At 42.3% G+C, this 14,831-nt stretch overlaps 1 protein-coding gene and 1 pseudogene across 1 annotated transcript; both read right to left on the bottom strand.

The window, feature by feature from the left end:
* Window positions 1–6,460: 6,460 nt before the first annotated feature.
* Window positions 6,461–11,485, bottom strand: LOC109207298 (annotated as a pseudogene).
* A 671-nt stretch (window positions 11,486–12,156) lies between these two features.
* Window positions 12,157–12,672, bottom strand: LOC109207296. The gene has a single exon (XM_019370186.1). The coding sequence runs from the start codon at window positions 12,670–12,672 to the stop codon at window positions 12,157–12,159; it is 516 nt and encodes a 171-aa protein (XP_019225731.1).
* Window positions 12,673–14,831: the final 2,159 nt, after the last annotated feature.

The raw sequence follows: 14,831 nt of genomic DNA, 5'->3' as shown, positions 1-14,831 counted from the left end.
TAATCTATTTCAAAAGAAAATGAAACTAAAAAAAAAAACTAAAGAAAACATTAGAGGCCAAGTCAACTATTTCTCCCTATACGTATGCAGCATGGAAGAAATGGTATGAGCACATCTGTAACGATAGACAACATTAATTTCCCAGACTAGTAGCTGTATTAACCACAAGATATGTTACGCGGCGCCTTCCTGAGATTCCTTGGAAGGGCGACGTAAGGCTAGGCAACTGATGTCAGTGCAGTTGCTGTCCGCCAACTGAGGTCCCCTCCGTACCCTAGACGAGATTGTCAGTGCCGTACGGGAAAACCAATGTCAAGAGCAATTGAGAGAACATAAATGAGAATTCAGAATGAAAGAAAGCTTGATTGCATTAATGAAAGCTATTACAGAAAAGCAACACGGTGTCGAGGGGGAGAGACACCAGTACAGAGAATTGCTTGCTTGCTAGAAAGTTTTGATTGCTTGATCCCCCCTAATAGTACTTAAAAAAAATAATCCAAAGTTACAAGACTAGACTTGGTTAAGCTAGAGAAACATAATGGAAGTACATGAAATAAAACTACTCTATATTTACAATGAAAATGACTTAGTTTTCTATAAGGCAGCAGCAGGTCCGTTGTCAGCAGCAGTGTCTTTGGCATCACGGTCTGCGCGCGCGGCGCTGTTAGCTTCTGCCTGTGGCTTGGCGCTCGCGGGGGATATCGGTGGGGCGACAGAGGCACCTGCGCGCTTGTCACTTGGCGCGGCCAAGACCACGGGGCCGTCCGTGGCGCTAGGCATTGGGGGGCTTGCTAGGACGCCACGGGGCGCACCCAAGGGGTCATGGGGCATGGCTGGAAAGCCGCCCATGACATTCTCCCCCACCTGAGTTGGCGACGTCCTTGGTGCCTTACTTGCAAAATAATCTTCAATGAGGCTCTTGTAGGCTTTGAGGTTTGTTCCCCTCTCCCAAGTATTCTCTTCTGCATCACAGCCTGCCATTTCACCAAGAACTCTTGGTGATCTTTCCTTGAGGCAAGAATCACTCTGTCATCAAGGATAGCTTCAACACGCCATTTCCCGGTTAAATTGGAACCTCGAATACTGGGTATTGTAAGTTGGCTCCTTGAAGGATCCTCCGTGTCTTCCCGAAAAGGTTTCAGGAGACTGACATGGAAGACAGGATGAATTTTCCACCAAGCTGGGGTATCCACCCGGTATGCAACTTTCCCAATGCGCCTTTCAATGGACAAGGGTCCAATGTATTTTTGCAATAGGCGAGGGTAATGGACCCCCGCAAATAAGTACCGCTTTGGGATTTTGACCATCACTTTGTCTCCTACTTGATATTCAACAAAGCGACGATTCTGATTAGCATGCCTCTTCATCCGCTTTTGAGCTTTGACAAGATAGCTCCGCACTATCTCCAGATTCCGCTTCCACTCTTTTGAGAAGCTAGCAGCTCGAGGAGACTTAGCCATGTTTGGTGCATTCACAGTGTGTGGGAGTAGCGGTTGCTGTCCGGTAACAATTTCCAAAGCGCTTTTGTTCGTAATAGAGCTCTTTTGTGAATTGAGACACAGTTGAGCAGCATCCAGAAGCTTCACCCAATTCTTCTGCGATCCGGTTACAAAGTGGCGGAGATATTCCTCCTACATACCATTGAACCGCTCCGTCTGGCCATCAGATTGCGGATGAAAACTTGAGCTGTGACTCAATTTTGACCCCAGGCACTTAAAGAGTTGGGTCCAAAAGTTGCTAGTGAAGCGTGAGTCGCGATCACTAACAATGTCTTTGGGCAAGCCCCAATATTTGACGACATGAGAGAAGAAGAGTCGAGCTGTATCTTCTGCTGATATATATTGTGGGGTTGCAATAAAGGTGGCATACTTGGAAAACCGGTCCACCACAACCAAGATAGTTGTGAGATCTCCGACCTTGGGCAATCCGGTGATGAAATCTAGAGAAACGCTTTCCCAAGGTCTTTTTGGGACAGCTAGTGGTTCCAAGAGTCATGCTTGTGTCAAGCGGTCTGACTTGTCCTTCTGGCATACTAGACAAGTCTTCACATACTGAGCGACATCATTGGCCATTTGAGGCCAATAATAGGCACGACGAAGTAACGCCATGGTGCGTTCTTCACCGGGATGGCCGGCCCACAGAGTATCATGACATTCCGCTAGAAGAGTCCTCCGCAGATCTCCTCCTTTCGGAACATAAAGTCGGTTCCCTTTGACTTTCAGAAAACCATCTTCCATGTAGAACTGGCGAGTCTTGCCCTGTCCTACCAAATCAACCAAATACTGAGCAGCAGGATCCTTGGTGAGTAGATCTTGCATCTGGTCCTTGATGGAGGTGGCTACTTCGCTCCCCCTTAGGGTGGCGAGTAGGCACACCGATGCTAGATCAGCTCTCCAACTGAGTGCATCAGCAACATGATTGGTCTTTCCACTGCGATACTCCAAGTTGAAGTGGAATTCAGCTAGGAGTTCCTGCCACCTGGCCTGTCGACCGTTCAGCTTCGGCTGGGTCATGAAATGGCTAACAGCTGTGTTGTCTGTCTTGACCACGAACGGGGTTCCCAGCAGATAGTGCCTCCAGAGGCGCAAGCAGTGGACGACAGCCAATAATTCTTTCTCATGGGCGGCATAGCGCCGCTCTGCATCCTTCAGCTTCCGACTCTCGTACGCTACAGGGTGCCCTTCTTGTAGCAGGACTCCGCCGAGTGCATAGTCAGAAGCATCTGTTTGTACCTCGAACGGCTTGGCCAAATCAGGAAGGGCCAAGACGGGACTACTAGACATAGCCGCTTTTAATGCGTTGAAGGCCTCTGCTCTCCTTGGTCCCCAATCCCAAGGTGTGACCTTTTTGAGGAGTTCTGTCAATGGCACTGCGATAAGTGAGTAGTTCTTCACAAACCGCCGGTAGAAGTTGCATAGGCCAAGGAACGCCCTCAAGGCGTGGACATCCTTAGGTGTCGGCCAATCTGTGATGGCCTGGATTTTCTGTTGGTCCATCTTGATGCGTCCTTCCTCGATGACATGTCCGAGGAAATCAATTTGCTTCTGAGCAAAGGAGCACTTGGATAACTTTGCATATAGTTCATGTTCCCGCAACCGAGCTAGGACCTTCCGCAAGTGTACTAGGTGTTCTTCCAATGTCTGGCTATATACCACAATGTCATCTAAGTAGACCACCACAAATTCGTCGATGTACTCTCGGAAGACTTGGTTCATGAGAGTGCAAAACGTAGCAGGGGCGTTGGTCAAGCCGAATGGCATGACCAGGAAGTCGTACGACCCATATCTTGTCACACAAGTCGTCTTGTGTTCATCACCCTCTGCAATCCGAACTTGCCAATAACCTGTCTTCAGATCTATCTTGGTGAACACCGTAGCACCACCCAGTCTATCAAACAAGTCCGCCATTAGGGGAATAGGGTACTTGTTCTTCACGGTGATTTTGTTTAGAGCTCGATAATCCACACAGAGTCGCAGGCTGCCATCATGTTTCTTTTGGAATAGAACAGGGGACCCATATGGGGACTTGGAGGGTACAATGATCCCTGTATCTAGCATTTCCGTCAATTGTCTCCGAAGCTCGGTGAGTTCGGGTTGTGACATTCTGTAAGGCGCCCGGGCAGGTGGCTTCGCGCCCGGCACCAACTCAATTTCATGGTCCACAGTGCGCCTAGGCGGGAGCCGCTTTGGCATGTCTTGTGGCATGACATCTTCAAACTCCAGTAGTAACTCCTTCACGGGTTCAGGAATGGGACCCGAGGAGCGTTCTATATCTTCAATGCAGAGGGTTGCCAGGAACGTAGGTTCATTCCTTTTGACCCCCTTCTTCAACTGCAAGGCCGAGATGTTCTCAACGGCCATCTTCATGGGCAGGCACGGGATAATGCAGGGCTTGGCCCTATTGGTACCCATCATCAGTAGCATGTCTGCAAATGGTACAGGCATGGTGTTGGTTTGCCTTAGGAATTCCAGCCCAACAATCAACTCGAAGTCATCTATGATCACCACTCGCAGGTTGAATTTTCCTTCGTAAGGCCCAAGCTTCACCGGTACTTCTTTAGCTATTCCACCCACTGGCTGGGGAGGTGAGTTGATAGCCTTGACGCTACCTTTACCTTTCCCTACAACTAGTCCAAGGCGCTCCACCTGAGTCGAGGCTAAGTAGTTGTGGGTAGCACCCGTGTCTATCATAGCCCGAATGGGCTTGCCATTCACCTTCATCTCGACGAACATTAAGGTCCTCTCTTGTTTAAGAGGAGTCTCTTCATTCGCCTTCTTTTTCCCTTTCCTGGTGACGGGACATGAGTCCTTCTTCTTACGAATACCAGCACTGGTCTCCGCTAGTGCCTCAGAAATGGAACCCACAATTGCATTGAAGGCACCTACTGGTTCAGTCTGGTCCGCATCGTCTGAGTCGTCATCAGTCCCATCATCAATAGCCTGATGGGCATTCATCTGTGCATGTGGGCACTCATTGTTCCAATGTGGACCGCCGCAATGACGGCATCCTGAAGGAGGCTTTCTCGCCCGATCATTGTTGTTTGACGCAGCACTGTTGCTGCCGGAGGAAGGAGCTCTAGATTTGTTTGAGTTCCGATCTCCCCCATTTTTGCTAGGACCACCACTGCTGGGCTGGCCCCCTTTGAACCCTGCTCGGGCAGGCGGCTGAGGCCTGTCCCTTCGAGCTTCCATTTGATAGTCCCCAAGGCATTCAGCTGCTTGGATTGCCTTGGGAAGGGAATCTACCCTTTGTCTCTGTAGCTCCACGCGGGCATAAGGTTTCAACCCTTCCATAAAGGTGAAGAGTTTGTCCTTATCCCCCATGTCGCGTATGCTGAGCATGAGTGCGGAGAATTCTCGCACGTAGTCTCGCACTGATTTTGTCTGGCGGAGCTCCCGTAGTTTTCTCCTTGCATTATATTCAACATTCTCGGGGAAGAACTGCAGGCGTATAGCTGCCTTCAGTTCGGCCCATGTCTCGAGAGCATCTTCACCGGCCTTGATGGCTTCGTACTTCACACGCCACTAGAGTTTAGCATCACCCTAAAGATACATGGCAGCAGTTGCTACCTTCTTAGCTTCCTCCAGATCCCCAACAGCATCGAAATACTGTTCGACGTCAAAGATGAAGTTTTCCACTTCCTTGGCATTCCTAGCTCCACTGTATGGCTTTGGCTCAGGAATTTTCAGCTTCTTTGTCGCGGAAGCGGAGTTCACAGCACCTCCGATTTGGTTTCCACCTCCTCGGAGTAGGCCCTGTAAAGCAGTGTTGACAACATTGAGTTGGTCTGTCAATTTGTCAATGGTTTGTTGCATGGCAGTTACCTTTTCTGCCTCTTGTGCCCTGTGGGCTAAATCCTCGGTGCGCTCCTGTTGGAGCCCCTCGAATTTCTCAAAGATTTCGGCTGCCTCTGTGGCTGCCGTCTGCCGGTCTCCCTCGGAGTCGCGACTGATGTTTTCAACGTCAACTTCGACCTGAAGCACCCTGCGGTCCAGGTCGTCCAGCCTTTGCAGTAGGCTGGTTCTTAGTTCAGGCACCGTATCCACAATAGGCCGCAATACCTCAACCGTCCCTTCGAGGGCCGCAATGCGGTCCCCATGATTCACCATGGTCAGAAATGGTGGTATGTCAATACGTTCCCTCGTCCGATGTCGAGCCTAGGCTCTGATACCAACTGTTACGCGGCGCCTTCCTGAGATTCCTTGGAAGGGCGACGTAAGGCTAGGCAACTGATGTCAGTGCAGTTGCTGTCCGCCAACTGAGGTCCCCTCCGTACGCTAGACGAGATTGTCAGTGCCGTACGGGAAAACCAATGTCAAGAGCAATTGAGAGAACAGAAATGAGAATTCAGAATGAAAGAAAGCTTGATTGCATTAATGAAAGCTATTACAGAAAAGCAACACGGTGTCGAGGGGGAGAGACACCAGTACAGAGAATTGCTTGCTTGCTAGAAAGTTTTGCTTGCTTGATCCCCCCTAATAGTACTTAAAAAAATAATCCAAAGTTACAAGACTAGACTTGGCTAAGCTAGAGAAACATAATGGAAGTACATGAAATAAAACTACTCTATATTTACAATGAAAATGACTTAGTTTTCTATAAGGCAGCAGCAGGTCCGTTGTCAGCAGCAGTGTCTTTGGCATCACGGTCTGCGCGCGCGGCGCTGTTGGCTTCTGCCTGCGGCTTGGCGCTCGCGAGGGATATCGGTGGGGCGACAGAGGCACCTGCGCACTTGTCACTTGGCGCGGCCAACACCACGGGGCCGTCCGTGGCACTAGGCATTGGGAGGTTTGCTAGGACGCCACGGGGCGCGCCCAAGGGGTCATGGGTCATGGCTGGAAAGCCGCCCATGACAGATAAAATGTTAATACCTAACTGAGTCTTACTTCATGCTTACTGATACAATGGACATTGGACAATGCACGAATATCCTTTCAGTCAAAAAGCACAACTGGAAACACTCACAAATTTGACCTGGCGATAAATTTAATAATCAATCCTCATAAGCATTCTACACTCTAGGCATAGATCTTTTGGTTCTATATTGGCTACTAATACACATCAATAAATTAAAAATCCTCCAGAAAGACATTTTGTATTGATTTTTCTTCTTCTATGACTAGGCAACATAACATAAAATGAAGTCACGCATTGTACCTCTTATGGCACATGCATCCCTGAACATGTCAATCAGTTTGCCAACTCCCGAGTTTAACTATTCTCACTTTCATCTCTTAACATATCACGCGACATTTACTAGCTTTGCACGTCCAGTTTTGGGGTCAACTTCTACTTGAATCCCAAGTCGAGCAAGTTCCGGAACATCTGCAGTTCCTTGAAGCTCTAAATCAGTAACAGCCCCTTGGTTTTCTGCATTTCCTTCCAATAGGTTTCGCACGCACCAGATTCCCCACTCCCTTAAAAAAGGATTATCATCATCTGTAACACACTGTTGTAGCAGTAAAAGGATCCCATTTTTATCTCTAATCTCATCTTGGACGTGCCTTCTCCTATAAGCACAGTTTCCAAGGATGGCAACAATATCTCTCCGGAAACCTTTGTAAGGACAACACCTCAATGACGAAGATGATGTTGCCTCCTTGATTTGATCCTGTGTCGTTGCTTTCCTAATTGTCGTTGGAGGTTCAAGATTTCGAAGTAAGTCCAGAAGAAGTTCAATAAGCCCAGAGGAAACTAATATATCCACGACATCCTTTGGACTTTCCTCCCTAGAGCTCGTCAGGTGACCCACAAGCGCAAATATCTCTCAAGATCACGAGTGAGTATCCTAGAACATCAATAGGAGCAGACCCTGTCGGAAGATCATCTTTCCCTCTGTTTGAAAAGTCAACAACCACTGCAGCACTCTTAAATATCCCGAAGATACTTAAAGCAAAAACATGTGAAACAACAATATGCTCTAATTGCTCATTCAATATTTCTGAGAGGATACTCAACAGATGAGCTTGCTCACTAACAAATTGGTAAGCTAAATGTGTAACAATATCATTGTTCTTAACACAAGGATGTGAATGTAACTTGAAGAAAATTGAGGAAAAGTAGGAGCCTTCGATGCAAATTTTTGAAAGAAGCAACTTCAACCAATCTTCTCTGAGACCAACTGCAAAAGGGTATGAAACCATAAGCCAATCATGGCTACCAAATAAGAAAAAGATAATTTTTTTGGGATACATTAGAGTGACAATATTCACTGGCATTTACCGGCTGATGAAGTACATATGATTTCTTTAAGAATCGGCAACCCTTGCTCCGAACTTAACTCTGTTAGCAGTCCATCAGTACCTTCACAGCAAGTGTAAATGACCATACATAGAGGATCACATATTTCTCTGCTTCTAACTCTAGCAATCTTCAAGAACCTATGAGGAAACATTTGGTACCACACATCACATTGATGTTCTCTCCCAGCTACTGAGTAGTTTCCCAGAAGTTGCAGCCCCACTCGGATAATCTCACAATCAGGATCAATAGTAAGTCCTGCTGAGGTAATAACATCCATGACTGTTTCAACTCCTCTTTGTTCAAGAAAGGCATTTTGATTTCTTATCTCCCCAGCACACATGTTTCTAAGTGCCTTAAGAGACAATAAAAGGAGGTAACGCCAAGAGGGAGATGACAGAGTCTGACAGAGTTGGAGGACAGCGGTGACAACGTTCTTAGTGGACAGATCAAACCTTCTATCAGGAACTTTGGCAATTTCTATCAGCTTCTCAAGTGCCTTTTCTAAAGAAGCTGAGTTTGACACAAGTAATAATGTTTTGGTAACATTTTCGGGGACAGAAAGCTCTGGTACAAATTTATCATCCATAACCTAACAAGGAGAGTAGAAAAATAATCAAATGAATGAAGGGTCAGTAAGTTCAAACAACTTTCTCAATTGCCTTCTCGAGGACTTTGGACAAAAAAAGACCATATTTAAGTCTTTATCCCAACAAAATACATATCATTTCATATCTGCCATGGGAAAAAAAACAAAGACTACAAAAGCTACAAAATTAGTATAAACAGAATCAAATGAATAAGACCACAAGACCCACACAATGCATAAATAGAATTAGCTAAATGCATGCGAGAAAAAAAAAAGGAGTTTATCATTGAATAGGTAAGCCATTGGAATATGAAATGAAAAATAATGAAGGTTTAGCTGCATTTCTTCTTCTAGATATGAAGAAAGTCATATCTAGAAACAATGCTATTTCTAAGGGTATTCCGGAATGTATTGTGCAAGTACAATCAAAAAAAGAATGTTTTACAAGATTGAACTTTGGAAAATTCAGTTCTTCAGGACGAACCGTTACTTTAAGTAAAAAGTATCTTCTCCAGAATTGGATAAAAGCATGAAGAAAATTACTTTACCTCATTCTGAGGTAAGAAAGAAAAATATACTAAGTAACTTCCAAATATTTCCTTTAAAGAAAACAAATCAATTAGCCCCACTTTCCCTTCTACTGTCGTTTGTTTCTGAGCTAAAAATCTCAAGAGCTGATCAAGACAATCAAGCTTTATGGAAATCTTCACAAATTGTTTTCCGAATAGAACTTTTTTGCTTATGCCTGCAAGTTCTTTGTTTAAGGAGCTTGTGTAATTAAAGAAAAGGAGGCATCTTTCTTGCTCATCCTTAATGCACCAACATATGTCAACTTTAATAGGTGAACTAACAAGACCCTTGCACTGAACACTTACAAAAAGCTCATAGATATGCTGAAGGAAAGATTTTCTATCTTAATGCTCATTTATTCTATTTGACATATTCAGAATTATACCTTAATTTGGAATGACATCTTTTCTTTAATTATTTTAATTATCTCAACTCATAATGCGCAGAAAATGTTTTTGACCAAGTCCAGTTTTGCTTCAAAAGCCTAAGAGTGGCAAGAAAGGAATAACCCTTTTTTTCATTCTCAAACTTGAGAAATTCTATCGAATGGAAGAAATGGTTAGTTGGTTACAAAAGCTATACTTAAAATCTTAATGCAGCGAAAAACAGGCACCTAACATGGAAAAAAGAAGAAGAGAAGATAAGATAAGTACCAATGTAGAACCTTAAGTTTCAAGAACATATCAATTCGACGTAACAGAATACTCAACCACAACAAAGTGGTAGCAGTTATTGCGATAAATAAAAGTGAACCAGAATGTTATGAAAAAAGAGAAAGTCATATTTCTGCAACAAAAGAACACATTCAAAGGTATTAGCAGTTTCTAAAGAGGGACAAACGATAAGGGCCCAGAAAGAAATCAAAATTCAAAACCATCCTTCAGAAGTTCCAATTTCAAAAAAACAATCATATACCAAATAAAGATATCAGAAAAATCGAGCAGTTCCTGTTCAGACAGATCAAAGAATGAGGAAATCTTTTTCAGACCCTCTGCAGTTCATATGAATCTTGTCACAACTACTAACAGTTAAAACCCTAAAAGGGACTAGTACATTACCTCAATCAGTAGATAATAAGATAAACGATAGGTGAATCTTGGCTTAAATAAATAAGTTTTAGAAATAATTCATAACACTTTCACTGAATGATATATCGTACTTAGGTTGATTTTGATTATGATATTTTATGTTTGTTCAAGTTGAGTTGAGTTCCGCTCTACAATTAAGGCATTGAATATTCATAAATCCAGGCATTGCATGTTCATACCTCTCTTTCCTTTGATTCACGTGTCATCTACCTTATTCTGCAACTTCATATTTTATGCCAGGTTGAGAGGGCTGAACTTGAAACTTTTGAGAAGGTGACCATGAAATTGGGATAACTTGAAGTTGAAGTTCTTTCTGCCAAACAAGTAAGCCATGTAAAAAAGCCGTCGATGTACATTCTTTAAAATTCATGATTTATGTGTTATTTAAAATTCAACTGGAATATGTGAATAGATATTTTGTCTCAGTTAACAACCCTTTCTTTTTTCTTGTTCAACTTTCGCATAATTGAGTTGTAAGAGCTTCGTAGCGAGCTTCATTGAATTATATTTTTTTCTAATTATTTAACCTTCCACCTGTATGACGATTTAGCAACCATATTGCTCTTTAAATTCAGGTCACCTGTTTGTATATTTTTCATTAATCATATTTCATTGCATACGTTCTGTTACTGAGATTTTTCATTAATCATATGTTGTAGCATAGAGTCAAGGGACGCTTGAAATAGAATATAGCCCCCACTACACATATATCATAGGAAACCACGGTATGCTGCACTTTGTTACTGAAGCTAAATGTTTTAGGTTTAAAGTCTAACCAAAAAAAATACACCAGTCAGAACTTAAGTTCACACAACCCCAGCTTAATTGAACTCGGCCAAGCATTTTCTCAAACATAATACGTGCACAATTTAAAACCCTAGCTCTCCCAAATTCCTCAACAGCTCATCTCAGAAAAAAACAATCATAAGCACAAACAACAAGGCAAAATCTCGGGAAGAGATTCAAACATTGAGGAGAACGGGAAAAGAGAGTTGAGGAAATAGCAAGAGGAGAAGAAAGTTGCAATGACTGAATAAAATTACAGAGCAAGGGCCAAGAAGAGAGAGTAGTTGTTGCATACCTGAGAATGTTAGGAACGCCGGAGAAGTTGCTGCTCTCTTGAAGAATCCACAGTCACAGAGAGACGGAGAGAGCAGAGTAAGAAAGTTTGGGGAGAACCCTAGCGGGCAGCGGCTAGCGTTAAAAAGTTTCGATCTGGGGAAGCCGGGAAGGGAGGAGAAGTGGAGAACCTTAGCACGCGGCTGCTAGAAACAATGGGAAGTGGCGAACTGCGGAACTAGGAAAGGGATGATATCGAAATATTGAAAAAATCATACTGTATGTAATTAGCATCAACAGCGAAATACGGAATTAATTCCATCCGTTTTTTCATATTTCGAATTGTATGCTCACCTAAATTTTATGGTTATAGAGATTTGGTTCGTCAAAATTATAGCTTATCTCTGTTCCGACGCTTAACGGTACTAGTCTTAGAGTAGCGTCGTGTACAGAGAGTCATGAATAAAGACCTTTTGAAAATCACATAAATATTATTAAAACTTGTAAATTAAAAATATAATTTTAAATAATAGTATAAGTACCTAAAAATAATGAATATTAATTATATTTGGCTAATTTTCTAAAAAAAACTCATATGTATTATACTAATTCTTATACATGGGTTGTTGTTTTGGTTTAGAAGTTCAAGCAAAGTTGGCATAATGTGTTAACTTGTATTAACATTGCTCATAATAATATTTCAGTACATATATTATCTTTAATCTTTTTTTAGGAAACAACTTAAAATAATAAGTTTGAACATGATTTTCGAATAAGCTTTAAAACTTAACTTCAAATACTATTTTTTTCCAAATATTATCAAATTTATATTCAACATTAATTCCAAACTACAGATATGCTTTAGTTTTATCTATTATTCATCGTAAAACAATACTCCCTCTGGTTCACTTTAATTAAATTTTTCGGCCTTTTTTTGTGGTCCACAATGTATTTTTTTGGTAACTAAACAATTTTATTACCAAGTAATATTTTACACGCAGCTTCTTTCTATAGCTTGTTCTGGACATAAGCCCCAGACTAAGCTATTTCTTCTGTACCTCTATCCCTCCTAAACTTTCTATACAATTCAATGAACAATGGGATAGTAATTCAATCTAGTAATCTTCCCTTCAGCCATTGCTTCACATTGCCTCTACAGTGTAGGTCCTGTGCTAGAAGTCTAGTAACTGTTTCTGCATTTCTTTGTGTTGCCTGAAAAACTCTTGCATTCCTCTCTTGCCATATATAGTATATGCTCCCAGCTAGCATCATCTTGTATATTTCAGCATTTGCACTTCTTCCACGACAGTGTTGCTCAGCCCATTTCAGTTCATGCTCCCATGTCATCACCTGTCTATAGATCCTCAGCCATTCCAGCATAGCAGTCCATATTTGTGTAGAGAATGAACATGTAAAGAAGAGGTGATTAGTAGTCTCTACTTCTGTGTTGCATAACGGACAAGTATCATCTTCTACATAGCCCCATCTTCTCAGCCTATCTCTTGTTTGGAGTCTCCTGTAAGCAGCCAGGAACATGATGAATATCCACTTAGGTAGTCCACTGTTATTACAAATGAGTCTTCTCCATGAAACTTTGCTAAATTGTCCTCTTTGCTTCAGGTACATGGTTTAGATCGGGAATGTTTCCAGTCTAAGCACATCTTCCTCTGTATACCCAACTTCTTCATAGTATTTCTTGGCTTTAAAAATCTTCTGAATCACCCAAGATACTTGTTTTGGCTCATCTCCCCACTCTGGATTATATTTCTTATAGTACACATGAACCCATTGTACCCACATTTTGTCCTTCTTCTTGCATAGATTCCACAATAGCTTGCATATGGCAGCTTTATTCCATAAGCCTATGTCCATCAAATTCAAACCACCAGCTGCTTTAGGCCAATATAATATGTCCCATGCTATGGGTGCTTTCCTTGTAGCCTCAACACTTCCTGTCCATAAGAATCTTCTACACATACTTTCAATCAAATGGATTAGTTTCTTAAATAATAAGAATATCTGAGACCAATACACTTGGATAGAGAGTAACACACTTCTAAAAAGTTGGACTTTTCCTGCATAGGATAGGAACTTAGTAGTCCAAGACTGAATTCTTCCTATCATTTTCTCAAGAAGTGGTTGACATTGCTGTACTGACATCCTTTTAGTACTCAAAGGTACCCCCAGGTATCTCACTGGAAGAAACCCCTTAGAGAACCCCAACAATTGCAAAATCTCCTGCTGAATATCATCTCTGACTCCTCCAAAATAGATTGAACTTTTCTCAGTGTTGGCCACTAATCCTGATGCCTGTGAAAACTCTTGGAAACATTGGTACAATAGCTTTACTGATATAGTATCACCTCGACAGAATAATAGCAAATCATCAGCAAAGCTAAGTTGAATTATGCTCATCTTGGCACACTTAGGGTGGAAGTTGAAATCTGGGTTCCTTTTTAGTGTCTTAAGCAGTCTTGTAAAATACTCCATAGCCAATACAAATAAGTAAGGAGACAAAGGATCACCTTGTCTCAACCCCTTTCTAGCTTTGAAAGGTACTGAGTGCTGCCCATTTATAATGATGGAATATGAGACAGTCCTCACACATCTCATAATCCAATTCACAAACTTCCCTAGCATTTGCATACTCCTCAGCACTTGCTCCATGTAATTCCATTCAATAAAGTCGTAGGCTTTCTTCATATCCACTTTCAGCATGCGTCTAGGTGATATACTTTTCTACCATAACCTTTAACAAGTTCATGGCTCATTATGATGTTATCATTAATCAATCTTCCCGGGACAAATGCAGATTGTCTTTTATCTACTATGTCATCCATTATCTCTTGTAATCTATTAGTTAATACCTTCGAAATGATTTTATAGATGAGAGCTTAGCAAGAAATTGGTCTGAAATTAGTAACTCTAGATGGATTTGGTACCTTAGGAACCAGGGTCACTGTTGTACAATTGATAGGCTGGTGCAAATTATCTTTTGAGAAGAACTCCAGTACTGCTTTTCAGTTATCTTATCCCCAACCACATGCCATGCTTTCTTGAAGAAGAGTGCATTGAATCCATCACATCCAGGTGCTTTGTTATCACTGATCCCCATTAGAGCCCTGTGTATTTCTTCCTTAGATACTGTTGTTGTCAATTGCAGTTGCTGTTGTCTGTTTACCAGTGGACCTTCTCTCATGATCACTGGATTAATAGTGGGAAGTCTTTCAGCTGCTGATCCCAATAGTTGTTTATAGAACCCAATTACTTCCTCTTTAATCTCCTGACTTGTCTGTATTACTTCCCCATTGCTTCTTGTTAAGCTCTTAATCTTGTTCTGGGAATATCTACTCTTCATGATTGCATAGAAATAGGCAGTGTTATCATCTCCCAGCTTTAGCCATTTTACTCTCGTTTTTTGCTTCATGATACTTTCCTCTACCCTCAGCCATTTCTCCAACTGCATCTTTAATTCCTTTTCTGTTATAACCATATTCTCAGTGTAACGACCCGACCAGTCGTTTTGAGCTCTAGCGCGTCGTTCAGCAGTTTGAGGCCATGAGCAGCATCACTTCAGGTATTATGACTTGTGCGCATAGTCGGAATTGCATTTCGGGTAGTTCGGAGTTGATTTGGAAAGAGAATTCTCATTTCGGAAGCTTTAAGTTGAAAGAATTAACTAAGACTAGATTTAAGAATAAACGACCTTAGAATCGGGATCTGAAGGTTCCAGCAGGTTCGTATGATGATTTTGGACTTGGGCGTATGCCCGGATCGGGTTTTGG

Source organism: Nicotiana attenuata, unplaced genomic scaffold (genome assembly GCF_001879085.1).
Source record: "Nicotiana attenuata strain UT unplaced genomic scaffold, NIATTr2, whole genome shotgun sequence".
Lineage (NCBI taxonomy): Eukaryota > Viridiplantae > Streptophyta > Magnoliopsida > Solanales > Solanaceae > Nicotiana > Nicotiana attenuata.
This window is presented reverse-complemented; position numbering and strand designations above follow the sequence as displayed.

Excerpts from the sequence above, each read along its gene's own strand:
- LOC109207296 (XM_019370186.1), bottom strand. The coding sequence starts at position 12,672 with ATGTACCTGAAGCAAAGAGGACAATTTAGCAAAGTTTCATGGAGAAGA.